This window comes from Herpailurus yagouaroundi, unplaced genomic scaffold (genome assembly GCF_014898765.1).
Source record: "Herpailurus yagouaroundi ecotype Mexico unplaced genomic scaffold, PumYag 29, whole genome shotgun sequence".
In the NCBI taxonomy this organism is placed as follows: domain Eukaryota; kingdom Metazoa; phylum Chordata; class Mammalia; order Carnivora; family Felidae; genus Herpailurus; species Herpailurus yagouaroundi.
Genome location: NW_024412377.1, coordinates 66388402 through 66414534, shown reverse-complemented (window position 1 = coordinate 66414534; position 26133 = coordinate 66388402). Strand labels below are relative to the sequence as shown.

Here is a 26133-nt window from a genome sequence, read left to right as displayed (position 1 = left end):
CTCTGGTAATACCTTGTGAGTGAATGGATGGGTGAATGGGTGGGCAGTTCCAGCAGTAGTTTGGCCCTAGAATGTTAGTGGTTCCTCTAGGAGTGACTCCTAGAGAAACCCGAAGGTTTTTCCCCTCAAGGACTAACTGCTTTGTATCATGTGTTTCCCAGGACTCTTTTTTTTTTTTTTTTAATGTTTGTTTATTTTTGAGAGAGATACAGAATGCAAGTAGGGGAGGGGTAGAGAGAGACAGACAGAATCTGAAACGGGCTCCAGGCCCCGAGCTGTCAGCACAGAGCCCAACGCGCCGCTCGAACTCACGATCAACTCAGGATCCGCGAGATCATGACCTGAGCCGAAGTCCGAGGCTTAACCAACTGAACCACCCAGGCGCGCCCCAGGACTGTCTCTTAATAAAAGAATCCTCCCTCTCCTCCTCCCTCTCCATTTCACACTCAGCCCCAGCCTGGCTTAATTCTCCACCCTGTAACAGCTGCTTTCATCTTCCTGTCTCCACGGTTAGGACTGTCACTGTTCCCGCAGGTTTGGCACACCTACTGGTGCTGCCCTTAGAAGTCACTGCATATACTCCTTTAGAAAGCTAAAACGTCATGTTAAAGAAGTGGCCCTGAACTCAGGCAACCAGGGGCTCAGTGGGAGGAAGAAACCTGCGTCTGGTTGCCCTGGCCTCAGAAGTCAGCTGCAGTGTACTGGGCACAGATGGGCACGGGCTCTTGTCCTGCGACAGTGCTGTCGTCACAGGGCTTCCTGAACTTACAGGAGCGAGATCACTTCCCAGTCACACGGCTGAGAAGCAGCAGGGACAGGAGAGGAACCCAACCTTGTCGGCTCCAGAACCCAGGGCTCCCCTACAAACTAGGTCGCCTGCTTCCAGAGTATGGCCTGGTTTGTGAAGTTGGTACCCCCTACTGACATTTTCCTAGCAACAATAGTTTCCCTGCAGATGAGGGGGAGGAGGAGCCAGGAGACCATTCCCCTTCACCACAATAGGAAGCTGAGGCCTAGCAGGGGTCTACAGGGGCAGATGGCAGGCAGGCTAGGGCACAGACCCCCAAGCCTTGGGAGCTGGATCCGTGCCCCCTCCCCTGGCGCCTGCGCACTGCAGTTCCGTTCCCGCCCAACCCCGCCCAATCGCCCGGGTTTTCAAATTTGAAACCTGCTCCTTTTCCCGCCCGAATTTGTAGGCCAGCGGAGGGGGAGGGTGGGGCCGAACGCAGCCAATAGTGCCTCACAAGCTCCCCGGCCCCGCCCTGAAGGTGACGACAGCAAGCCGCAGTAGGCAATGGGCAAAGGTGCCCGCTGGCCCCGCCTCCGTGGCGCCCACGTGCAGCAGTCGAGCTGGGGCCTCCCAGAGACCACGGGTGCCCGGATTACCATTCTAGGGGCAGAGTCTTCGCTATCAACTCCGGGCTGGAAACTGAGGCCCTGATACTCCAAGTAGTCGGCGTGGGGTCGCTGAACGAAATGGGCAAGATGCGGCCCCATTCAGCCTGGGGACTCACTCAAAAACTGGGCCTGGAGGAAGCGCCCGTGGCAGCCCTGGGAGTCTGAGGGGCCGGGCTGGCTCGTGGAGGTGGGCTGCGGTTCCCTGGTCCCTTTCCAGAGGGGCGGGGCCAAGAACTGGGCCGTCCGGGGGCGGGGTGTCTCGGAGGCGGGGCCGGGGCCCCTGTGTTTGTTGCACCGTGTCAGTTACATTGTAACAAAAGTGGTGCAGCCGCTCTTCGGGCCAGCACCTTAGGCCCGCCCGCCACCAGCTGTCTCCGACATGGAACCTGTGGCCAGCAATATCCAGGTCCTGCTGCAGGCGGCCGAGTTCCTAGAGCGCCGCGAGAGAGGTGAGGAAGAAACATTGGTCAGACTCCAGGCAGCAACCTCGCTGACACAGGCCTGGACTAGACTTGGCTCCCAACTGGAAGGATGCATGCATGGCCTTAGGCAGTAACCCTGAGGCACCCTTTCTCAGTTTGGCGGGGTGGTGGGGTTGGGAAAATGGCCCTGGCGCCAAAAACCCTTCCCTGACCGTGCCTTGCCAGGGGCGCCTGCAGGGACCAGCCCCAGCCTGAAGCGGGCGGGGGCTGTCTCTGGCAGAAGCTGAGCATGGCTACGCGTCCCTGTGCCCGCACCGCAGTCCGGGCCCAGTCAACAAGAGGAGGAAGCGATCCCCCCAAGCTTCTGGCACGCTGGACAGTGGGCGGTGAGGAGTGCTGGGGACGGTGGGGAGAGGAGGGGGGATGGGTCCCTTCATCGGGCCTCACCTTTGCCCACTTCCTCCTTGTTGCTTGCATCTTCTGGGCCAGATCCTCACTCTGGAGGCAGTTCAGACCTCTCCTGCCATCTCCTCACTCCCCTCTATTCGTTCAGGGACTATTTCTTGAGCACCCCTGTTGTGTCAGGAGCTATAAATAGGATACTTCAGGGTCCTTCTTCCACTCACACTAGCACACTCCACATCTCACTCCACTCGATTTCTCCCACAGGCTTCCTCCTCTTCTCTCGTGTCAGCCCTTTGCACATGCTATTCCCTCCAATTTTAATGCCTCTCCTTCCACTACCCACTTTGGATAGCTTGTTTCTGGCCCAGCTCAACTGTCATCTCTGCCCAGGAAGCCCTTCCTGACTGCTGGTAGGTGGCCTCTTTCAGACCCCACAACCACCTGGGCAGGCCTCCCAGCTTTTGGCCCCATTTGTCTCTCTCTCTCCTGGGGATTCCAGTGCCCAAGGCCGGCACAAGATCCCCACATTGGGCTAGTTTGGAGCAGACAACTATAGTGGATTTTAAGCCCCTGGGACTGACGGTGTGGTAGTAGCTGACACCCCCTCACCCCATCCTCCCTGGCATTGACAGGTCTGTGCACAACGAGCTGGAGAAGCGCAGGTGAGTCCTAGCTTTGCCTGACATCACCAGGCCCCAGGAACCACCTCCCTCTGGCCTCCCCTCCCCTACTGCCCCTGTAGCCAGCAAGGCTGGGCTGGCACTGCCCTCCAGACCCCTTCCCCTGCAGGAGGGCCCAGTTGAAGAGGTGCCTGGAAGAGCTAAAACAGCAGATGCCCCTCGGGGCTGACTGTGCCCGGTACACCACATTGAGCCTTCTGCGCTGGGCCAGGATGCATATCCAGGTATGGAGCTACCCCTGCACCCTGGGGCCAACCTGCCAGAACTCCTGAGAGGTATAGTAGGGAGGGGCTGAGTGGAACTGGGGAGAGAGGCTTGAGGTCATAGGTCAACAGCGTGACATGGGACAGTTCTCTATGCTTTTAGCTTCCATATGTGTGAAGTAGGAAGAAAAGCAGAAAGTAAGGATTGTTATGAGGCTTGAGTTTGCTCAGTAAATGTTCACGGCTATTACAGCTAGTATATCACTTCAATCCTAACTGGCAAGTCACTTAGCCTCTCTGGACTTTACCCTCCTCTGTAAGGAGGGACATGTCTGTTGACAATATTTTGATGTGTCATGTGTCAGGGTCCCTAGAACTGCAGAGGGCTGGTTTTCACTCTCACTCTCCCATCCTTCAAGGCCTCCGGTTCTGAGCCCTCTACTCTGATACCATTTTGGAGAGTAGTTCCAGAGGCCAGGAGAGGGGAAGGTCAGAGGAAGTCAGTCACCTATCCTCCCAGGGCCCTTCCGCTGCCTGGGCTAAGCTCAGCACCCCCTGGTGGACAGGAGTGGGGTATGCCCCAGGCAGCACCCCTACTCCCACCCCCAATGGGAGCTTAGGGAATGGACTAAAAGTGGCCTTGGAAACAAGAGGCCTTTTCTTGTCCTTTTGGACTAGGAAGAAATGGGGGCACAGGAGGCTAAGGACCAAGCAGCACAGCTAATGAGAGGCAGAATCATAACCCAGGCCCAAGTTCCCTGATTTGCAGTTTCCTTCAAGTGTTTATTGAGCACCTGTTCTACCAGGACCTGTTGTAGGCACCAGGGGTTGTGGTAGAGAGATCCAGGTGCTTATGCAGCAAGTAAATCACGGTGTAGGGAACGTCAGCACCACCCCATAGTGCCTGCATCCCTGGACTCTGTTGAAGGACACCCTGGTCAGGTAGCAGGCTCATTTCTCACACGGAGCTTGCCTGGCGTGGTTCTTGGAGAGATAATGCGTGCCCCTTGGGTGCTGGCTGGCCCATGGGCAGGAGCTAGGGATTGCTCCTTCCTTGAAGTCCTATATCCCCTGTCCTGGCCCTGTTTTGCCTTCTCCAGGCCGTCTTCCATCTTGCCCTAGAATGTTCTTTGTAGCACATAGATCTCCTTAGGTCTACTGCTGGAAACCTTCCGTGGCTCTTGACAGGACAGTCCCAGTTCCTGCAAAACTGCAGGCCCTTCACAACTCAGGCCTTGCTACTGGTCAGCTTTTGGTCTCCCATATCCCTGTGCCCCACCAGAAAAGCTTAAGTCTCTATGCTCTTCTCAGTTTCCCTCTGCTATGATGCTTCTTCCTGCCCCATTTTGCCTAGGCAGCTCTTACTTATCCTTCTGCACCCAGTACAAGTGTCCCCTCATCCAGTACTCCCCTTCTTGTTGACTAATGCAGACTTCTGCCCACCAAAGGCTCTGGTGGGAGGACCCTTGGCCCTCCAAGTCCCCGGAACCCAGGCTGGCAGAGCTTGAGGAGGATTAATGCTGAAGGCACAGGGTTCCTGGGAGAGTCTTGACTAGGAGTCACAAACTGGTAGCCTCGGTTCGGTCTACAGTTTTCTAAAAATTTAAATTAGTTGGCAGCACTTAAAAGGACATTTGACATGAAAAAGTCTGACTTTCCAGCTTCTCTTAAATTAGGATGTCTGGCAGCACCAAGCCCATTTGCATGTGGCTATAACTGGCTATTACCTGGAGGTGGCCACCTTGAGCCGTGGTGCCCGCTTGCAGGTGTGCGGCAGTCCTCCCCAAAACCTGCTGCTCGCCACTACAAGACTCCTTTCACATCGCTGGACCAGGCTCTGAAGGCCTGAGATCGTGGTGCCCGCCCTCCCCAACTCCTCAACACGAGAGCGTTCATAGGCCATTTACACGGGCCCAGAGGGCAGGAGGGCTGGCTTCCCGGAAGATGCGGGAGCTCTCTGGGGCCCAAATTTAGACGCCCCTGGTCTGGAGCGGACAGTCACTGTTGAGGTGTGGTGGGATGAGCCCCGGGCCCCCAGGCAGCTGACCCCACAGCCCCTTGCTCCCTTGGGACCTGCAGAAGCTTGAGGAGCAGGAGCAGCAGGCGCGGCGGCTCAAGGAGAAGCTGCGCAGTAAGCAGCAGAGCCTGCAGCAGCAGCTGGAGCAGCTCCGGGGGCTGGCGGGGCCAGGTGAGAGGGAGCGGCCACGGGCAGACAGCCTGGACTCTTCAGGCCTCTCGTCGGAGCGTTCGGACTCAGACCAAGGTGAGTGCCCCGAAGCTGAGGGGTTGTGTAGACTGAGTGGGCCGGGTCTGCTGACTGGACCCTTCCCTGTGTAGAGGAGGCAGAGGTGGACGTGGAGAGCCTGGTGTTCGGGGGCGAGGCTGAGCTGCTGCGGGTCTTCGGCGCAGGCCAGGAGCACAGCTACTCACACAGCAGAACCACCTGGCTATGACCTTCACCACCCCAAAGTGGGCCTCTACCCTCAGACTACTCTCCGCTCTGCCGGCAGGAGTCCTCCCCAAAGCCTCAGGGGCTGCTCGGAGTCACCTCCTGTTGCAATGGACTAAAAGGACCCTTGTGTGGGAATAGGTGCCTGCCCCCAACCTTGCCGCCGGCTGTGCCTCCTGGGGGAGGGGTGCCTGGGTTTCCCCTGAGCCCCACAGGGCAGGCAGCTTAGGCCTGGGCCACTCTTCCAGGCCTTTTTTTTGTAGCACTTGGCTCTGCTGTCCCCAAGGGGGCAGGAAGCCTCTTGGGCCTTCACATTCCTTCCTAGACAAGGCTCTCTGGCCTTTGTCCCAGATACTGTACAGTATTTTCATTAAAAACCTCTTTACTAACTTCCTGTACATGGTCTTGCCCGATGAAAATGGGGAACTCCCAGCCGCAGACAAACTGGAAAAGAGGAAATGAGATCAGTAGCCATTACTGACACTGTTGACCATACCAGCAGTGTCCCTTTAATTTTCACAGTTGGGGGCTGTCTGTCCCCAATTCATGGGCGGGACGAGGCTGAGATGACTTGCCTGAGGTCCAAAGCCAGGAAAGCACGGAGTCAAGATTCAACCTAAAGCTTTCTGACTCCAGAGCTAGGGCTGACTGAATTCAACAAGTATTTATTGAGTGCCTGTTAATGTGCTAGGTATTCTTCCAGGTACTTGGGACACATCAGAGAGTGCAATAAAGGTCCCTGCCCTCATGGAGCTTACAGTCTAGCATTTATTACCACTGCATCTGCACAATGCCTGTGACCCTGGGCACTTCACCGCGCCTCTCTGTGCCTGTCCTCAGCTGCCCGATGCGGGAGTAAGCAGGCCCAGCTCAGACATGGTAACATGCCTGGTGCACTGTAAATGGCAAACGGGACACCCACCCCCAACCCACCACCCAGACAGTAGAAAGGGCTGGAAGTTGACTTCTAATAATAAAGTACAAGGGGGAAAAGGGTGGAGGGATTTGAGCCGGGTGGTCAGGTGTCCTACCGCACCAGGGCCTGGGCTAGCTACACAAACTGCTGCTGCTGCTGTTGCTGCTTGGTGGCTGCCTTGCTGGCAAGGTCCTTGGCCTTCTCTGTAGCTGCCAGTGCCGTCTCCTTTGCCTTCTCCTTGGCTTCCTTGGCTGTCTCAACAAGGGTTTTGGAAGGGGCCTCACCTGCAGCAAAGGGCAGGGGCTGGCTTCAGAGAATGCCAAGAAGACCTATTTCATCACCCCTCCATGACATTCACCCTCTTTGGGCCAGGCCCCATTGGAAAGGTGGTATTTGCCCCAGGGTAGAGATCAGGAGTCCCAGGCTTAGAGTGGGGTGGTGATAGCCACAGACTCCACACAAATCAGGGCAGCTAGGACTTGACTCCAGCTTCTCTTTGTGCCCAGAGCCCTCACCTTGCAGCTTGGCCAAGATGTATTCAAAGCCCTTCATAGTCTTGGTCACATTGCTTTTGAACCGGGCAAGGCCAAATTCCTGGCAAAAGAAGAAAGGGGTAAAGATTTGGAGCTTCCCACTGATCCCTAGTCAAGTCTTTGTGCCAAATGCCTGGGCCCCCAAAGACCCAGCACCCCCACAAAGCTGCTCACCTGGACAGCTCTGGAGACACCAAATAAACTAGAGGAGACCCAGGCTTCCCGGCGGATTTCGGTCCAGCCGCTGTTATCAGAGTTCACACAGTAAACACATCGTTCCTCCACCACCTGTGCGGGGAATCAGGCCAACCACAACTGTGGGGGTGTCCTTCACTTTACCAAACTTGCACATCAATGTGATCCCCTGCCTCTCTTTCACAAGGTAAGGCAATAAAATGAAAACCTACTTCTTTCACTTACTGTATGCCAAATCTGCATTTTAGGAAGAGCAAGAACATAAAAAAGGCCATTTTGCTAACACCTCTCCTCTAACTCTTCAAACTAAGAGGCATACAGACTCGAGATCAGTAGGGTGCCTTCCAGCTCTATCCTGGTCCTGGATTTTGTTTGCTAGGTTTCCATGCAGTGCTTTTAGCCTGCCTTCCACCACTACAGCTCTTGAGCTCCCATTTCCAAAATGGAAATCTGGCAGTCGTCACAGCTCATTATCAGAGAAGTGGACCGGTATTTCCAAAAGAAACACTTAAAAGACAGGTCTTGACAGCTGGATCACTATCTTTGTAATTTATAAAAACAGGTTATGCCCTCAGGATAGTCTGCTGTGAAGCCTTCAGGAAACTCTGGGGGAGAATATCAAGGTGCCTGCTCACTCTGTGACCTTGCAGGACACTTCCCCTCTCTGAACCTCACTTCCCTCTTTGCATAATAGAGAATAATACCCACCTTTCCAGGGTTACTGTGAAGATTAGCTGAGAAAGAGAATGAAGAGTTCTCTGAAAGCTTTTAGAATATTCACAAGCGAGAAAATACTGCACTAGCTTTCTTTAAAGTTTTCAAGCTTTTTTATGTGCAAAAAAATCAAAACGTGTATGAACCTCTTCCACCAAAATCTCAGACAAAATTCCATTACATAAGACAGATAAATGTCTTAATAAACATCATAAGACAGAACTCCTCTAATTATGGGGCAAGAGGCCCAGAACCTCTCCCCTCTGAGGCACAAAGGAATTCCTTATAGCTTGATGGACTCCTGTTCGAAAATTACCACCTCCCTTCCTCAGCATCACTCCTGTGAGCCCAAACTATACATATGCCAGGCACAGTGAGGGTACTCTGTATTTAGTACTTGGAACAACTCTGTAGAACAGGTACCCTCAGTATCAATGAGTTAAAAGACTGGTCCAGAGATACTAACCAGCTGAAAAGATCATCTGAGTTACACTCTAGAGCTATCACTCCCTAGTAACCCAGATCTGCCCCAGACCATAGAATTTCCTTCATGGCTCCCTAGCCACAGGTACCTGGAGTTTTCTACTTCTGGGGGAATAAGGGGAGGGTAGTCTCACCATCAGCCGGGCATGGTTGATGTTCCAGGTGAAGGTGGTCATGGTCTGGTTCTGCGGGTCCACAATAGAATCCTCCAGGATGTACACCGAGTGAGCAACATTGGCAGGAAACAGTCGCTCGGCCCAGCGGGGCATCCTGTTAGTCTTGGTCAGGAGACGCCGGGACAGGAGCTTCTGGTCAGGGGTCACCTCCCGGTGCACTATATCTTCCGTCAAGACATGTTTGCTGCAAGTATCAGAGTAAAGGTGACTCTAGGGAGCATGCTGCCTGTTGGGTTTCCCATTTGGAGCCTCCTGGCCCAGAATGGCCATGCCTTCCCCAAACTTGGCACGATCACCTGCAGTGATAAGTGGCGTGCCTCGGACCTGATCTAGAGTTCGTTGAGCCTATCCGCAGGCAAATTCCAACTCCCGCCCCCTCGCTGACCGGTCCAGCTGGACCTCATGATTTATTACACCCGTGGAGAATGCCACAGGCACTGGAGTTGGCCAACGCCCGGATTTCCAACCTCAAGATCCCTCCCAACTCAAGTTCCCCCGCCTCTTCCTGTCTCACCACCCCGAAATGAGAGAACCTTGGACTACAGCCTCAAGTAAACCACAGCCCAGGCCCAGCCTCTTTCCACTACCTTGCAGGCCTGGCCGCTTCCCGGATAGGGTTTTCTTAACCTACAGATGGCCACGGTTCCGCCGATCCCCTACCTCCGACTCGATGTCGAGTCCTTCCCGGCCCCACACTTCGATCTCCAAACAGCGAGAGGAGAGGACTGCTCTTTCCAGGGCCACGTACCTATAGGGATTCGGGTACCGCTGCCAGAAGGCAGCGAACACTTGGTCCCAGGAACTCCGGAGCACGCTCTGGCCCAGGAAATACTTCACCATCGTCCCGGCCGGGGCGGGCTCAGCATCCAAGCAGCATCAGGGGTGCAAAGCCCGGGGTGGGCACGCGGAGGCCGGGCCGCGGCTCGGCGCACGCCCTCCAGGCTCGCAGCTCAGTCACCACAGCACCGCGCCCAAGAAGCCGCCGCCGCCATGAGGAGTTGTCCGGCCGCGCGCAACTTCCGGCGCATCCGCGCAGTACCCACCACTTCCGGCGCCCGCACACGTGATCCCGTGGCCCCGCCCCTCCCTCCTCACCCCTCCCCCTCCCCCGCGGGAGTCGCGGAGCTGCGGGTCTGACCCAGGTTGAAAGGGCCCCAGGTTCCGTGGGGAATCCGTGCGGGAACGACGCCTAAGCCCAGCAAACGAGCTGGGCGGTGGCGTGCGGCGTGCGGCGCCGTTAAGGGCGCTGCCGCGCGCGCTCTCAGGCCGCCCCGAGTCCTGGGGGGACTTCGAAGGAGGATCCGCGCCTGGGGCCAGAGAACGGGGCAGACGGGGGCACTGCCGGAGGCCGAGCCGACGCAGTGTCTCCAGTCGTAGGTTGGTGCCTGGGGTCGGGGACCGAGGTTTGGGCGCTGCCTGCCTGAGCGGAGATCCGGGTTTGCCTCCGCCCCCGCTCAGGACCCTGACGCGGGTGAGGCGGCCCCGGGAGCATGAGCGGGCAGCGCGTGGACGTCAAGGTGGTGATGCTGGGCAAGGAGTACGTGGGCAAGACGAGCCTGGTGGAACGATACGTGCACGACCGCTTCCTGGTGGGGCCCTATCAGAACGTGAGTGCGCTCCGCGGGGCCGGGCACGAGTGGGAGGGAGCTGACCAGCACCCGCGGCCCTGATCGCTTCCCCCTGATTGCAGACCATCGGGGCCGCCTTCGTGGCCAAGGTGATGTCCGTTGGAGACCGGACGGTGACTTTAGGTATTTGGGTAAGTCCCCTGGGCGAGTAGTCCTGAGATCACCCAATTCTGAGGAGGCTTAGGTTCTCCTATTACTGACTGACTTGTCTCTTAGAGGCCGTTCTCTAAACCCCAGTTTAAAAATAGGGGTCTGAAGGACGTGATAGTAGTTTGCAGTCTTGGGGAGTAGCTCAGTAACTCAGGCCAGGGCTGAGCCGCCCCCTGCCCTTCAGGACACAGCAGGCTCTGAGCGCTACGAGGCGATGAGCCGAATCTACTACCGGGGTGCCAAGGCTGCCATCGTCTGCTACGGTAAGAGAGGCTCTGGCCTGTTCCTCAAACAAGAAGGGTTGGGTGTCAGGCCGGCCTTAGAGAACAGCCCCTGACCCTTGGTGTGTTTCCTGTGCGTCCCACATCAAGACCTGACGGACAGCAGCAGCTTTGAGCGGGCAAAGTTCTGGGTGAAGGAACTGCGCAACCTAGAAGAGGTAAGTGCCAGACCTCACCAGAGGACCAGAGGCTGGTGGTCCATGGGAGTGACCCTGACCTTGCCTTCTGCTCCAGGGCTGTCAGATCTACCTGTGCGGCACCAAGAGTGATCTGCTGGAGGAGGACAGGCGGCGTCGACGTGTGGACTTCCACGACGTCCAGGACTATGCAGACAGTAGCTATTCCTCAGCTCTCTGGGGGTGGGGGAAGTGGCTGCTTGGGTGGATCATAAAATAGGGACTGCCTTAGCTGCCATGGCAAGATCCCTTGGGAAAGTCTTCTGGCCTCCCTGAATGTGTGGGGTCCATTAAGATTCCCTGAATTGCTAGCCTTCCCCTTTTTGTCCACCTGATTCTCAGGTAGGAGGCTTTAGTCATTTCTCCTTACAGATATCAAAGCTCAGCTCTTTGAAACATCCAGCAAGACAGGCCAGAGTGTGGGTGAGTGCTGTCCTGGGCCTCACAGCAGAACAGGCAGGGGCACCAGAGGCGGCAGAGAAGAGCCTAGAGGGCTGGGTTATTGGGTGATTCCAGGGTTACTGGCTTTGAGCCCTCACTGACTTGTCCTTTTTCCTGCCAGACGAGCTCTTCCAGAAAGTGGCAGAGGATTACGTCAGTGTGGCTGCCTTCCAGGTGATGACAGGTGTGTGCTTCCCCAGCCTCTCTGGAGACTTCCTCTAGGCCCGCTGCATCTTGCCCCCTTCACAAGTTACCTGATCCCCAAACAGAACGGTGCTAAGTTGCCACCTCTCTTTGACAGAGGACAAGGGCGTGGACCTGGGCCAGAAGGCAAACCCCTACTTCTACAGCTGTTGTCATCACTGAGTCACCACCGCTCAGCTCACCTGGCCTGGGGGGCTGAAGGGGATATTAAAGGGATTCCCCCAGAAGAGCTAGACCTAGCTCTCATCTGGGGTTGAGTGGTCAACTCTCTGAGCTACCCCCAGTCCCCATGGCAGCAGGGGTGGCACCTGCCTGTGCTGGCCCATGGAATGGAGGCAGCATTGGTCTGACTGATGGGCACGAGGAGGGTAAAGGCTTATTTGGACCCAGGCTCCTGCCCTGGACAGCACTTGTGTCTTCAGATTATTTAAGTGGCTTCTGATTTGTAAATAAAATCAATGCACTGTGAATCACACTCAGCCCCTCTCCCTGCTGTGCCAAGACACCTAGTTCTTTCTGGGACCACCTGGCTGTCCTAACTTCCTATATTAAGGCTCCTACCAGCTCTTACTCTTTTGGAAACCAAGTAACTTCACCCCAGGGATGCAGCTGAGATAATAGAGAAACAAAAGGGCTTTTTCCTGTTCTTTAGGGGAGACAAAGATAGGTGAGAGGTTGTGGCTGGGGCAATGCAAAGCTCACGATTCCATCTTGGTGTCGAGAAGAGCAAGGTTTAAATGGTGTCCAGATATCAAAGGGTCAAGTACTCCTACCTCAGACTGGCTGGTTCTACCACTACTGTCATGTCTAGGTCCATGAGTCATGTCTGTGGCTCAGGTCCTAAGCTTCTCAGCAATCTTACAATGTGGTTTAATGGAAGAAGAATCCTACATTCTGCAAGACAGAAAGGTCTTTTAGATCCAGACTGGGATCCAGTTCAGCTTTCAACAGAAAAGGGACCAGAACTCAGCCTGAGTTTCTCACCTGTAAAATGAGGTGACCATCACCCAGTTCAGGATGCTGAAGATCCAGAGCAAAAAGTAACTCTAGGACTGAATGCTTGTCTTCTCACGCTACCCCCCCCCCCCCCCCCCGCCCCAGGGCTTTGTGCTGAAGGGGTAGGAAGTTCAGGACTAGGTCAGAAGGAGAGACAGACTCCCAAGATTCCCTCAAAGTATATTTTTGGGCCTTAGAAGTATCAGGCATTACTGTACACAGGGCTGATGCTTCCTCTTCAACTAAAAAGCATATGGCAGTTCTTCCTAGTATGGGAGGCCTGGGCCAGGTCTTCTACAGTGCCTAGCACCTATCTCTGAAGAACTAAAAACCTGGCTAGAATGGCCAGACTCACACTCAGAAAGTACTATGGTTCCACTTCCCTTTTTAAAACCAATTCCTCAAAATACCCTTCCTTTATGGGTAATGGAAGCTTCCTGTATAGGGGCTAAAACAGACACCAGCCATTCCCAAAGGAAGTGAAAAACATTCTGGCAGATGGTGGCTGCAGGGAGAAAACCCACACAACTCCTGGGAGATGCTTAGAGGAGAGGCTCACCTCCACCAAGTCCCGGACCTGGGAACTATCTCAGGGGCTGGTTCTGCTCTCACCCAAACACATCCTCCCTCCTGTTAAAGCTACATCTCCCCACGGACAACAAACAAAACACAGGGCAAGGGCCATAAGAGTAAAGTTAAACTTTACTTTACAGTAATTTTTCTATATACAAAGAATTACAGTACATGTTTATGGGGACTCCTACAGGGCTCCCCTCTTTTTCACTAAGAGTTTCACTTACAGCTGACCATCTATGGGGGGGAGGGGGCAAAAGACCAGTGATGGACCTCAGCCGACACCCCCCCACACCCCTTTCTTAAAAATATAGAGATCTCTATTGTCAGCTTGTTTCTTTGCCAAGACTTAGCTGCTCTTCCATGAGCTCCTGTGTGCTGCACTCATCCATCTTCAACACACTCCTCTACATGCACACACAGGCAGCACCCACCTTGGACCTGGAGACCGCCTGTTCTCTGCCCCTCCCCTGGAAGTTTAAAGCACCAGGACCATTCACTTCTGCTCCTACTCCCTGGGCTCATCTCCTGTCCACAAAGCTTTACTGGACTTCCAGCGTGTTACACCTGAAGCCCCTCAATAGCCTGAAGTTTTGAAAGCCATGGGAAAGCAGCTCCAGAGAAGGGACCATGTAAGAGTTTAACATGATTTTGCTTATGCTGGTAGGAAACATTTCTTCTCAGGCGGTGGATTTCTAATTAAAATAAACTCTTTCCACCTCCTTAAGAAATATTACCCTTAGTCTTCATAAGCAATAGAGGTGCTCCCATGAGAGTGGAAGAGGTAGAGAGGGGCAGAAGGTAACCGAAGGAGAACCCCACAGTAGGAGCTCTCTACCAACCTGTCCTAGGCAGTGTGGACGGAGGCTACACCAGGTGACAAGGTGACACCAGCCCTGAGAAACTCAATGACCACCCTCGTCTGGATACAGCATCTCTTCCATTTAGGACTGTGCTGAACCACTCCAGGGTTGGGTGCAGGATTCACTGAGGCTCTGCCTTCTCTAATAGAGCCTCAAAGAAACCATTCCACATGAAATTTCTTCCTCCCAAACAGGAACCCGGGTTTCTCAAGTCACCAGTCCCTCACCCCTTGGCAGTGCTTATTTATACCAGAAAATTAGCACCATCATTACATTTTTTTGTGTGTGTTCAAAGCAATTATCTATTCTTATTTCAATTGTACTACAGCAACCTCTGGCCCTGCTGCACTGGCCCTAGGAAGCTCAGCTGAGAGCTCACTGGCTATAGCCAACGAAAGTCTCATGCAGCAGCTACCTAGCTCTAAGTGATCTGGAATGTCTAGCACATGAAGCAGCCCAAGCATTATTCAGCAGGAAAAGGGGCTGTGGCAGCTCCTTTCTTGTCATGATCTCAGGTTAGGACACTGGGTCACTCTGACCTCCTGGTTGACAAACCCCAAGAGGATGACAATATCCCCCAAAAAGCCTTAGGAGAAAACCCACTTTCTAAGAGCTGAGGGCAAAATCCATCCACATTTAGTGCTTTCCTGATTCCTCTCCACAGGGGAAGCTGCCAGGACCAGACTTCCTTCCTGCCATTCTGTTCTCATGATGTGACCTGGGAGTCCAGCTCCAGTAAGTAGATGCTGCTGAGCCTGGAAAAGGATCGCTGATGCACTTCGTGCCCTGACTGTAGTGTGGGGTAGAGAATGTGAAGATAAAATAATTATTTCCATCAATGCTAAAGATGCAGATTTGGTAGTTTTTCATTAGAGGATCAACACAGTGATTTAAATCACCTCAAACTCAGTAACTTCAGGGGGAAGCAGACATTTAAAAACCTGGGATGCTTCTGTAGCAATGACAGCTATTTTGCTATTACAATGGGTTTGCTCCAGGAGAAGCAAATGAGGCTTTGAATTCAAATTTCAACAGTTTTTCTGACTTAACAGGGCTAGGAGACATATTGGTTCTTTAGCTACCTATGGAAGCCAGCCATGGCTTCCCCCTCTGAAACATTTCCTGAGGACTGGCTTAGAGGCAGACGCTCTTGAGATCCTGATTTCCAGGCCCTTGGCCAAATACCAAAATACCATCCTGCACAAAGATCAGGAGTTTCTAAGAGAAAAGCTTTCCTTTTAACTGCCAATTCACGCCCTCTGGAAAAAAGGTCTCAGTACAAGACTCCAGGAAAGTCCCCAAGGGCTGGCAAGGTCACTCCCTCACCACTGTCCTTCATGCAAGGGTCTCAATTTCCCAACAGTCCAGTCCTTCTAACTCTGCTTCTAATTGTATGGTGACTGCTTTCATGATGTTAACAATCTGGTATCAGATGCTGCTATCAGTGGGCCTGATAACTCAATTTCTAGTTTCCATTCCACCTAAGAGTCTTTCAGTAACCCTCACAAAAGCCTGGCTGTCCATCCATTTAGATAAAGAACTGCCACCATCCCCCACCCCAAACCAAGCACAACTAAAAAGTTGTTTTCCCAGGCAAGTCTGGAAGGAAGTGTCCAGTAAATGGTGGAGAATGGAAAGAACCAAAACAAAATCACAAAGTGGCCAATCATGGCCCACCTTTCCCTTAACTCCTTGTCCTAGAGCGGCTGTCAAGTCAATTACCTACCAAAGCCTACTTCAGAGAAGCTATTTAAGGATCAAACTTCTCCACTTAAAATTTTTTTACATAGCCTGCACATACCCCGCCCCCCCCCAAATTCACAGTTTATTTCATGAAACAAAGAGCTACGGTAATTTAACACACAACATAGTGAAAGGAGATTCTGACAGTGCAGTGCGAATATCTTTTTCTGATCACAACTACTGATGACAGGAGAGAAAAGGGCACAGGACTGGCACCAAGCAAACCCTACTCATACAGCCTAAGAGATTAGGGAAAGGGACCTACTAGCTGCAGTTATATACTTATTATTCTCACACATGATAAATACTTAATATAGTGAACTTTAATGTTCTGGGTGGATTTCTTTAAAAATATCTTTTCCATGGTTTAAAATTTTTTTTAAAAGAAAATAAGATGCTTTGTTTTCTCTTCCTTTTGAATAAAGAGCATTTCCTCTCTCATGATGTGGGAAGAGAGGATGAAAAGGGGAGAACTAGGCAGGTGGAATTTACAGAGGAGATTCCGAGGTCTAAGTGAGATGCAGAGGTATGCCCCTAAACTTGGGACAGCCCTGCCCAGCCTCGTACCTCTGCCTGAGTTCAAGTGTCTCATCCCGAGACAGACTTTGGGAAATAGATGCAAATTCTTCTTTTAATCTTTATATAAAGCGCAAATGCTTCTGTAACTATTGTTCCCTCCTTAGAAATGATATGGGTAACCTCAATAGGAACTTAGGAGGAGGAAATTGGGACAAAATACAGAATCCTGTTGAGGGTGTAAAAGCCATAACCGAGACAGAATGGCCGGGAGACATTTGGGCCAGGAGATGGCCTGTTGGCTAAAGCTGCTGGCTAAGTTGGCAAAGCAGAGAGGTAAACGTTTGGTCTAGGGACAAAGGAGGAGTGAGTGAATGGGAAGGAACTGGCCAAACAGCACTTCCTGTTGGCAGTTGGTGAGCTGGGTGAATAGTAGGGCAGGGTAGCACCAACAGATTTCCCAGCCCTTGGGCCCCAGCTCAGGGCAGCAGTAACAGATAATCAGCAGTTATGAGGAATCATCTCTCAGACTGGAAATTGCTCTAAACACCATATCTTGCCAGTCATAGGGGAAGGGTTCTGGCTTGCCTTTGAACTAAGTCAGCAGGCAGGTGCTCTCAATATAGAACACAGCAATTCTCAGGGATAGGGTGGTAGAATCTACCAGTGAAGGAGAGGACTCCCTCCATTCAGGTAGGAGGGCAAAGGATCAAAAGAGAAGTAATTTTCTATCAGGATCTGGCACTCTCCCTGAGCCGGCGGTAGATGTAGCCCAGAGCTTGCCAGAGATTCCCTATGTCCACTGCCCGACTCTGAAATCTGAAAGCACCTGAGTGTTTGGGGGGCAGGCATGGGGTGGGTTGATGTAAAAGGAGGAAAATCAGTAGAAGAGAAAGGTAAGCTTGCCAATTGCCTTCTTATACTCTGGGAAAGCTATGTCCTTGTAGAGCTCAGCCCCCACAACCAGCTACTCTGCCAAGGACAGATCTTTAGATTCTGCCCAGCCAACAGCTCCACTTGGCCTTGATGCAACCCCCTCTCACCTATAGAGGAGACCTCCACATAAGGGTGTGTGCATAAATGTGCACACTCAACCAGGAGACACTTACTCAACACAACCACTTCTGGGGCCACAGAGGACATTACAAAATGAGTCTGTGGAGCCCCAGGGCCCCTCAGAACTTCCTGTTATTTCCTGGTCAAAGGTTCGTGAAAACAGCCTGGGAACCCAGGCAGGCATGTTAGGCTCACAGGGATCAGGTCTTCTTTATCTCTGTATCTCCTGTCAGTGACTAGCACCTGGCCTAGCACATGTGAATGCTCAAGAAATCACCACTGATATGAATAGATGTCAGTTCCTCCCAAGTGTTCATCAGGGCCCTCAATGGGGCTCCGTAGAACTCGAGAAATAGCTTCGAGAGCCCCTCTAGCTTCCAACCTAACCAGTGGAATTGAATCCCATGCTTGACTCCAGAGTGGACTTTTTATTTCAAGTTACCATGTGTAAAGGTTGGAGGAAAAAGACCCAAGTCTGTCTGTCTCCTTGGTTGGGGCCCACTTGGATTTCCATACATGGTTTACACAACCACATGCCCCCACTGGCTAATGTCACAAGAGTTCTGAGTGTTGGGATATAAGGAAAGAATAACAGTGGGAAAGTGTTGGGGTCTGTTTTTTTAAGAGGGGAAAAGAAAGATGATTTCCCTTCCCCAAGAACCCTGGGGGCAGATGGTCTGGTCATGTGACATTTACTCGTATTATTTCTGTTCTGACTCTGCACACTTGTGACTGGAAGGAGCCTGGTTAAGAGCTGGAAGTGTATTTTGCTCTGGTTTAGGGTCTTGCCCTCTTCCAAGAGACCAGCAAGTCTGTGCCAATGTCTGTGTGCTCCCAGAGGACCAGCAAGACGGTGATATTGTCTGTCCAGCCACTATGGGCCAGAGCCCTGGCCCTGGTGAGGCCTTTCCCAGGGCCCAGGGACTCTGCTCTGCGGTTGCCAACTTCTTCTCTTCAGTACAGAGGGAGGATGGGGCCTTCCCAAGAGGCCTGAAGGATTGCCCATTCTTGGCAGCAAGTCCAGGTAGTTGCTGGCCTCCAGCCATCTGCTTCACCTGCTTCACCAGGCCTGGTGCTTGACTGGGAGGCCCTGGTGTCTGCTCCACCCCCGCAGATGCTCTTCCTGAGGCCGGAGTTGTTGGCTCATATAAAAAAGCCTTGGCAGGAGCCTGAGAGAGAAGTCTGGCCTGGGTGAGTGATTTAACCGCTTGCCAGGGGTGCTCCGAAGGGACTGCTGCTTTCCCTGGTGGCTGCAGGATAGGATCTGCCACACTGCCTCTCTCTACAGCTCTCGGCATCTGCCCTAGACCTTTGCTGGCAGTCCATGAGCTTGATTCCAACACCGGCATCTTCTCATCAATCTGTGATGTGACCTCATGAGGTGAAGCAGCCCGTTCTTTCTGGTGAGGAGTTAGGTCCATGAGATCCATTACCAAAGCAGCTCTATTTTTTGACTGAGTATTCTGGTCCACGGGCCTCAGTGCTTTTTCTTTAGCTACCAGGGTCTGGACCACAGCTGATAGTACTTTGTCAGGAGGTGGGAGTCTCTGGGACAAAGAAGCATGGGATTTGTCTGGGGGCCTGTCTGAAGTCTGGGGTTTGGGACCACTGGTGACTAGCAGTCTGTCTGGAGGTGGAAGTCTTAGACCAGTAGGGACTGGGGCTTTCTCCAGTGACTGGGGCCTTGGGCTGGCAGCACCTATGGATTTATCCAGCCTTGGGTCAGCTGTCCCCAGAGGTCTTTCCAGTGGTTGGGACCTGACTGAGGGTGAGGAGCTTATGCCGGTCACTGGAGAGGGTTTGTCAGATAGTTGGGGTCTTGGTCCTGCCACTGCAGGTGGCCTGTCCAGTGGCTTCTGGCTGGATACCAAGGATTGGGGTTTGGTCCCCGACCCAGCAAGGTCCCTGACCCTATCTACAGGCTGGGGCCTGGAGTCAGTTCTGTCAGGAGGTCTTTCAGGCAGCGGTGGCCTCTGACAAGTTCCTGCCAGAGCTTTTTTGGACAGTGACAGTGTCTGGTTGGTGTCAGCAGGCAGCTTATCCAACATCTTGGGCCCCTGAGCAGCCACTCCTGATGAATGCTCTGCCAGGTGAGTGCCTGGGCCTGGAGGCAGCGGTACTGGGGGAGGCACATACTCACGGATCTCCCCAGGTTCCAGAGGGTTGGGCCCGCAGGGGTCATGCTCAGTACAAGACAAACGCCCATCCAACTTGGAGATGAAGAGCATCCCTTCCCGATGCTGCTTACAAAAGGAACTGGGACACATCTCACAGAAGGAGGCTGCTTCCTTCCCACAGATGTCACACTGATGCCAAGGACACTCCCATTTCCCTGAAAACAGATGTGAAACAAACCCTTAGGAAAATAAGCAAGGTACATGAAATGGGCCATGGCTCTGAGCCTGGGTCAAAGGAGTGATTTCAAACTGCCACCTTCTGCAGATCAGGTCACTCATCCAGTACCTCCCCTTGCCCCAGAATCTCAGATTCTCCTGTACAACACATAAAAATAAAAGCCAAGTACCAAGTAGCAAGTAAGTATCAACTAAATATACAAGCAGAGGTAATTTCTTATTACTATGACTATTTCTATCAAGGGGGAAAAAAACCCAAATGTCCCTTTAGATAGAATGTGAAGATAGTACTTTCACAGGTTTGCAAACTCCATTTGTCTTATATAGCCTTTAAAATATTCAACTCTAAGGGGATAATCTCAATTATTTAAACTTCTGCTTATTTGGTTATATTTAGGAATAGGGAACTGATACACAACTGTGAAAAATGGGAACAGATTTTCCTTTGCTCAATTTTAAGCCTGGAAACCAGCACAAACTTTACCTATACTGTGCACACAGAACCAGTGGAAAATACCTTTACTTACCATCTATTTGCCCCCATTTCATGACACCTGAGAGTCTCTGTCATGGACAGTGTTTCTGCCTCGGCTCATAGTTTTCTTTTTCTTTTTTTTTTTTTTTTTTAATTTTTTTTTCAACGTTTTTATTTATTTTTGGGACAGAGAGAGACAGAGCATGAATGGGGGAGGGGCAGAGAGAGAGGGAGACACAGAATCGGAAACAGGCTCCAGGCTCCGAGCCACCAGCCCAGAGCCCGACGCGGGGCTCGAACTCACGGACCGCAAGATCGTGACCTGGCTGAAGTCGGACGCTTAACCGACTGCTCCACCCAGGCGCCCCATCATAGTTTTCAAATAAACTATGCTAGCCCTGACTCCTGGCTCATAGGCAAGATCAGTTCTACTGTGGCCTGTGCCAGCTATAATCTTGAGTTATTGATTTTGAAACGATTCTCCATTTCTATTTCCTGGCGCTGACAGGTCATGTTGTGGCCTTGCCCTCACACTACCTCCATTTATATGATTTCATTACCCTAGCAACTGTACACTGAAGGAAAGCTAGTTCAAAGACAAACTCCTCTCACTCTCACCCTAAAATTCTTCTCTTTCTGCAATTCCTGGAAGCAGGCCACTAGTGACATATAATCTCACTGGGAGTGGCTCCGTACTGCTTTCATACCTCTGTCATCAAAAACAGACCACATATCCAAGTCCCTCAAAACTCTTCTAACTCCAAGTAACTGCTCAAAAGTTAGTGGCTTCTCCAGCTACCAATTCCCAGACACTGTCTGCCTAAGCAGCTCTCTCACGCGTTAGCTGATACAGTTGACTCTCCTTCAGAGGGGTGTAGGTGAGGGGGGCTAAAAGGGTGTCTAGTCCACAACTCACTGACTGGAATAACCCCAAACTCTATGCTGTCTTAACCTCTCTTTCTTTAGAAAGGAAACATGGTTTAGTGGCCTTGAGGTCAGAAAACCTGGCTTTCAATCCAGCTCCTCCATCTATACGCTCTATTGTGACCATTCATCTCACCAAACTGGACTCTCAGTTTCCTCATCTGCATCATGGGAAGGTGAAAAGGTCTCATCTTTATGGGTTGCTGGGAGGATAAAATAACATAAATTGTAAATAAAGTGCTTCACATATAATGAGTAAGCTTCTGTTCGCTTCTCTGTAACCTAGGATTCCAAGCCTTTATTGTCATTTATTTCCAGAATGAGAACATGAACCATACCCCCTCAACGCTATGCTTGGGAAGACCAAGGGGCTGTTACAATTACGGCAGAGAACAAAGAGCACCCTAAATGGATTTTAGCACCAACCTGCTGGTCGCTTGGTTAGATTGAGACAGTCAGCGTGGTAAACTTTTGGGCAGCCTGGCTTCTTGCAAGAGACGAGCTGGCCAGCATCCCCACAGCTGAAACACTCATCCTCTCTTTCCTTTGTGATTTCACCCTGGGTCCTGCGCTTCCCCTGTTGCTTCTTCTTGAATTTCTTTGACTTTTCTTCCGTGGCAATGGGTTGATTCTAGAGGTCAGATATTGAGCAGTCAGCATTCTGTCGATACATTAGTTGTATGATCTTGACCAGGTTAACTATTCTCTCTGAGCCTCAGTCTCTCCTCTGGGAAGAGACAATCCTCATAGACTGTTGTAAAGATAAGAGAAAATACAGGAAAGGCACCTGGCACATCATAGGTACCCAATAAATAGTTGCATTAATTCTAACTTTTCTATGAACTACTCCTGCACCTGCATGAAATAAGAGAAATAAACTTTTTTGTTAACATATAAGGCTGGTATTAAAGGTTCCCCTTTTGTAAGTTTTATTTTTATGTTTGGGTATGTATGTGTGTGTATGCATACAGATTTCTTAATTTATTCAACAACCCTTCACTGAGCACTTTAGTAAGAGTCACATGCTAGGAAGACACAGAAAACTAATTCATTATCCTTGCCCTCAACAAGCTATGTGCCTTCATCTATGTCACATTAGATCCATGTCCACTACTCCCCAAGACAGACCCTGGTGCAGCCAGCACGTCTCCTCTGTGTTCCCTGCAGCCCACACTTGCTTACCAAACCCCATGGGTTTCATCGCATTATTTATGTTAGATTAGAAACATCCAGGATCAATTCAACTTATTGCTATCTCACAGTGATCTCCCATTTCTAAACTTCTCTCAAAATTCTTTCTCACTGATTCATGTGTGAAATGTTACACAGATGTTAGGATGCAGAAACTGATATCCCTAGTGAATGTAACACCTTTACACTTGCGTTAAACATAGTTATTATTTTGATATATAGGGAATAAATCAACTGGACACCTTTAAGAAACAAGACCATTTAACCAACTGACTAATGAAAAAAAAAATAAAGATAATTTTGTTATTTAATAAAAGAATATTTTGTGGGTGTTCATCATCTTCATGTGTTTTTGAACCCCTTTAGTTATTGGTTTCTATGCTAATTTGCATTTTTCAGTTCTTAATATTGACTTCTATAATCAAAAAAGCATAATAGGAAATACCCAATTGGAGTCATTGTGTAGTTTACTCTTCATCAAAATTAAACTTCAATTTTCAATGTACTGTAACTTATGATAGAGAAATCTAGACGCATGTTCATCTATTATGGTCCATCCATTATGTAAAAAATTTAACAGTCACTAAAGATGATAGTTAAGAAGACGATGTAACAGCAAGGAAAAAATTTTTATAGTATTTAAGATACAGACTTGCAAGCAATTGTTTACATTTACAGAATTGTAGATCAGTTAAAATGTACATAAAAACCCAGGAAGTAAGACACAACAATATTTATACTTTGTTAAGATGAAAAGATTAAGGGTCCTATGTTTATCTACAGTGTTATACTACATTTAGAATCTTAAATTCAATATTGGATTTTTTGATAGCTTTAAAACAGAGAGAGGGAGACACAGACACTAAGAATGTAAGAAGCTTATTAGGAAATGTAAGTGAGATTAGCTGAGACCAATAAAGACATGGAAAGTAACCTACTTTACGGATTCCTATTTTACAGCTTTTTTAGCTAGAAAGGTATCACCAATTAGAAGTCAGACTGCTTAAAACACATCAACAATACCCAAAGATCAGCTTTTGTATAACCAAACTGATCATCAGAATGCTTATTTAAGTGCCAGACCCCAATGTTTTAATTCCAAAGAGACATCTTAAAGAGTCAGCCGTGCCACTGGTTAGGGAGGGAGGACCACACCATTATTCCCGATGGAAACGTTTGGAAGGTACCTTTGGCCTTACACCCAAAAAGCCACTGCAGTTTGGGGCTCCACATTTGCAAACAGTCTTTCCATTCCCAAGACATTCTAGGTTGTAGTTGAAGGTAAGTTCAGTGCCTGCATAAAAGACCATGGATATATTAACATCTATGGCTTTGATTACCTTATTTCTTTAAAAAAATTTTTTTTTTAATATTTGTTTATTTTTGAGAGACCGAGCGAGCGCACAAGCAAGCACGGGGTGGAGACAGAGAGAGAGGGAGACACAGAATCTGAAGCAGGCTCCAGGCTCCAAGCTGTCAGCACATGGCCTGATGCAGGGCTGAAATGCACAAACTGCGAGACCATGACCTGAGCTGAAGCTGGGATGCTTAACTGACTGAGCCACCCAGGTACCCCTAATTACATTATTTCTGTATTAATCATAAAGGATACTGACTTATTAGAGGACAAAACTTTGGGAGGGTAGGAAGGGATTTATTAACTCTAACACCACTATATTAATAAATTCTAATCCTGTAAAATTATTAATCAGCAAATACACTTAATAACAGAAAAACATAAATGGCTCAGCAACTTAGTATTTTAAATAGCCTTTACTACAGAGATGTTAATTATCCCAAGTTGTTTGTTTTCTAACCCATTCAGATTCTAAATATATTAATTCATTACCAAAACCTAACAAACAACAACTCATTGTATACAGTGATTTGCTAGGCACTAGGAATGCAAGTATGAAGAAAACACCTGTTGTTCTGTGCCAAACCTGGCAGAACTTAAGTAAGAGAGACATCTCAATACAGAGTAATGCCAGAGAACTCTATACCACAGACCTAAGGTCTGGCTTTAAATCCCTGTTACCACAATCTAGCTGGGTGATCTGAGCCCTGAGTACATTTGTTAAATGAAGAAACAACAATAATCTCACAAGCTTGTTTAGAAAATTTGGCATAATGCACATAGCAGTAATTTGTAAACTTTAAAAAGAGATGTACAGGGGCTCCTTAGTTGGCGCAGTCGGTTGAGGGTCTGACTCATTTTGGCTCAGATCATGACATCGTGGTTCGTGAATTCATGCTCCACATCAGGCTCTGTGCAGATGGTGAGGAGTCTGCGCCTCCCTCCCTCCCTCCCTCTCCTTGGCTCACAGGCACTCTCTCTCTTTCAAAATAAATACATGAGCTAAAACAATTAAAAAAAAAAAAACAAAAAACAAAGATGTACAGATTTAAGATACAAATTGTCCCCTTTCTGTCAAAAGTGCATTTTATCAGAGCAAAGAGCAAAGAAAACACACCAACATTCAAATTCAAAGCACATTAGGGAAAGCCTAACAAAATAATTCTCTATATGTATGCAAAAGAGATTATTTCTGGGTGGGGGTAATGGTTCACCATTAACATATAAAATGATAATCATTAGGTCAAAATTATCAAATCTTAGGAAGATTTCCCATTGCAGACTGACCTATCTTCCATCAGTGAGACTAACCAATACATATAGTTTTTCATCTAATATTGAATTAATATAGATCATTATTTGCTTATTTGGCTAAGCAAATTATAAAGCAGTTGCCTTACATTTAGGGGTCCAAATGGTTCGAATTACTCATGGCGTGGTGAGGTTCACAATGTAAGGAGCGTACAGGAACTGAGACTGACCCAGATAACAGCAGGGTTATGTCTCCCCTCTCACACCCACTGTGAAATACCGCACTGAATGATAGATAACTCTATTCATACAATTCCATTCTTATTACACAATTTATAAGTATATAACTGAATTTTTATTAATTTAATGCACTTATAAAGCAGCTCAACCATATATATACAAAGTTTAAGATAGCAGGATACTTGACATAACCTGCTGCTTACCCACCATCCACTATAGAAACATCCTGCACAGAGGATAAATCAGAAGGTACCGGTACACATAAAAGAAAGACTCATACGTTTCTAGAAAAGAGTCCAATATACAATAATCCTTGAGAGGTCTGCACTTAGGGGATGGCAAAGGGCGATGGAGAAAAGATAAACAAGGAGTATGATACATGTAGTAGACGGAAAGTATAACAGGTATGTGAAGAATCCACGAAGCTGAATGAGATAAGGAGAGCAAGCTGAGAAGTTCAGACTCTACCTGCCAAGGCTGCAGCTCCCACAGACACTCCACATAATACTGAGCACATTCTGTCTCATTCCCCTCATCCCACCCATGCAGACTGGAAGTCAAGTGAGAACAAGAACAAGGTCTGTGAATTCCCACACCATGCTACTTGAGCTAAGTGAATATGGGAGAAAAGAGAAGAAAAACTTGCGCCAGATTGGTAGAGGAATCTACCCCCAGGGATAAAGACTATAAAGTTCCAAGTACAAATGTACTGAAAGCAGTCAGGAGAGATTTAAGAACTAAAGTCATGTGGCTAACATTTGAGTAATTAATACACAGGACACTCCTCCAGGGTGGTTAGAAGTGCCAGACTTAAGAATTCAAGTAACATAGGTATACCATATACCTTGCATTTTTGCAAGAATTAAATATAATATGCTTGGAACAGTGTCTGGCAGTGGTGCCAGGGGCTGAGGAGAGAGAAAATGGGGGTTAGCATTTAATGGGTGCACAGTTTCACTTGGGGAAGATGAAAGGGTTATAGACATGGATGGAGGTGTTAGTTGCACAAAAACATGAATGGATCTAATGCCACAAAATTATACACATTAAAAAATGGTTAAATGAGAAGTTTTATGTTATGTATATTTTACCATACCACCACCACCAAGAAAATACTCCAAGCCAAGTACCACCTGGTAC

The 26133-nt window shown here is 49.6% G+C and overlaps 4 protein-coding genes across 15 annotated transcripts in view; 2 read left to right on the top strand and 2 right to left on the bottom strand.

Moving 5' to 3' along the window:
• The first annotated feature begins 1639 nt into the window (after positions 1-1639).
• On the top strand, positions 1640-5946 carry MXD3 (MAX dimerization protein 3). The gene is made up of 6 exons (XM_040446276.1): positions 1640-1847; positions 2101-2206; positions 2858-2887; positions 3015-3129; positions 5188-5371; positions 5446-5946. Exons 1-6 carry the CDS (start codon positions 1778-1780, stop codon positions 5559-5561), a joined length of 621 nt encoding a protein of 206 aa, XP_040302210.1. The 5' UTR covers positions 1640-1777; the 3' UTR covers positions 5562-5946.
• A 250-nt stretch (positions 5947-6196) lies between these two features.
• Positions 6197-9556, bottom strand: PRELID1 (PRELI domain containing 1). The gene is made up of 5 exons (XM_040446266.1): positions 9323-9556; positions 8533-8758; positions 7181-7294; positions 6989-7067; positions 6197-6757 (listed from the first exon to the last, which is right to left on the bottom strand). The coding sequence occupies exons 1-5, from the start codon at positions 9412-9414 to the stop codon at positions 6609-6611; spliced, it is 660 nt and encodes a 219-aa protein (XP_040302200.1). The 5' UTR covers positions 9415-9556; the 3' UTR covers positions 6197-6608.
• A 67-nt stretch (positions 9557-9623) lies between these two features.
• Positions 9624-21848, top strand: RAB24 (RAB24, member RAS oncogene family). Of its 3 annotated transcripts, none has more exons than XM_040446292.1 (9): positions 9624-10181; positions 10265-10333; positions 10537-10615; positions 10724-10791; positions 10868-10967; positions 11182-11232; positions 11372-11434; positions 14551-14621; positions 21273-21848. In XM_040446292.1, the coding sequence occupies exons 1-8, from the start codon at positions 10065-10067 to the stop codon at positions 14601-14603; spliced, it is 600 nt and encodes a 199-aa protein (XP_040302226.1). In that variant the 5' UTR covers positions 9624-10064; the 3' UTR covers positions 14604-14621; positions 21273-21848. The 3 variants fall into 3 exon arrangements, with proteins under 3 accessions (XP_040302226.1, XP_040302218.1, XP_040302221.1); XM_040446284.1 differs by lacking the exons at positions 14551-14621; positions 21273-21848 and adding an exon at positions 11552-11929 and having other exon boundaries at positions 9624-9951; positions 10033-10181; XM_040446287.1 differs by lacking the exon at positions 21273-21848 and having other exon boundaries at positions 14551-14732.
• The window catches only part of NSD1 (nuclear receptor binding SET domain protein 1), a 150190-nt gene continuing 137191 nt past the window's right edge, over positions 13135-26133 (bottom strand). For all 10 annotated transcript variants that reach the window (XM_040446163.1, XM_040446197.1, XM_040446182.1 and 7 more), the window contains 3 exons: positions 23333-23439; positions 21381-21585; positions 13135-19533 (listed from right to left, as the gene is read on the bottom strand). In XM_040446163.1, the coding sequence (XP_040302097.1) occupies positions 17903-19533; positions 21381-21585; positions 23333-23439 (1943 nt within the window). In that variant the 3' untranslated portion in view covers positions 13135-17902. The remainder of the gene's footprint in view (positions 19534-21380; positions 21586-23332; positions 23440-26133) is intronic.

Excerpts from the sequence above, each read along its gene's own strand:
- PRELID1 (XM_040446266.1), bottom strand. The coding sequence starts at position 9,414 with ATGGTGAAGTATTTCCTGGGCCAGAGCGTGCTCCGGAGTTCCTGGGAC. Across the intron at positions 8,759-9,322 it reads CGGTACCCGAATCCCTATAG|CAAACATGTCTTGACGGAAG; the intron begins GTACGTGGCCCT and ends TGATACTTGCAG. Across the intron at positions 7,295-8,532 it reads TCAACCATGCCCGGCTGATG|GTGGTGGAGGAACGATGTGT; the intron begins GTGAGACTACCC and ends TTCCCCGCACAG.
- RAB24 (XM_040446284.1), top strand. The coding sequence starts at position 10,065 with ATGAGCGGGCAGCGCGTGGACGTCAAGGTGGTGATGCTGGGCAAGGAG. Across the intron at positions 10,182-10,264 it reads TGGTGGGGCCCTATCAGAAC|ACCATCGGGGCCGCCTTCGT; the intron begins GTGAGTGCGCTC and ends CCCTGATTGCAG. Across the intron at positions 11,233-11,371 it reads CAAGACAGGCCAGAGTGTGG|ACGAGCTCTTCCAGAAAGTG; the intron begins GTGAGTGCTGTC and ends TTTTCCTGCCAG.
- MXD3 (XM_040446276.1), top strand. The coding sequence starts at position 1,778 with ATGGAACCTGTGGCCAGCAATATCCAGGTCCTGCTGCAGGCGGCCGAG. Across the intron at positions 2,207-2,857 it reads GGCACGCTGGACAGTGGGCG|GTCTGTGCACAACGAGCTGG; the intron begins GTGAGGAGTGCT and ends TGGCATTGACAG. Across the intron at positions 3,130-5,187 it reads GGGCCAGGATGCATATCCAG|AAGCTTGAGGAGCAGGAGCA; the intron begins GTATGGAGCTAC and ends TGGGACCTGCAG.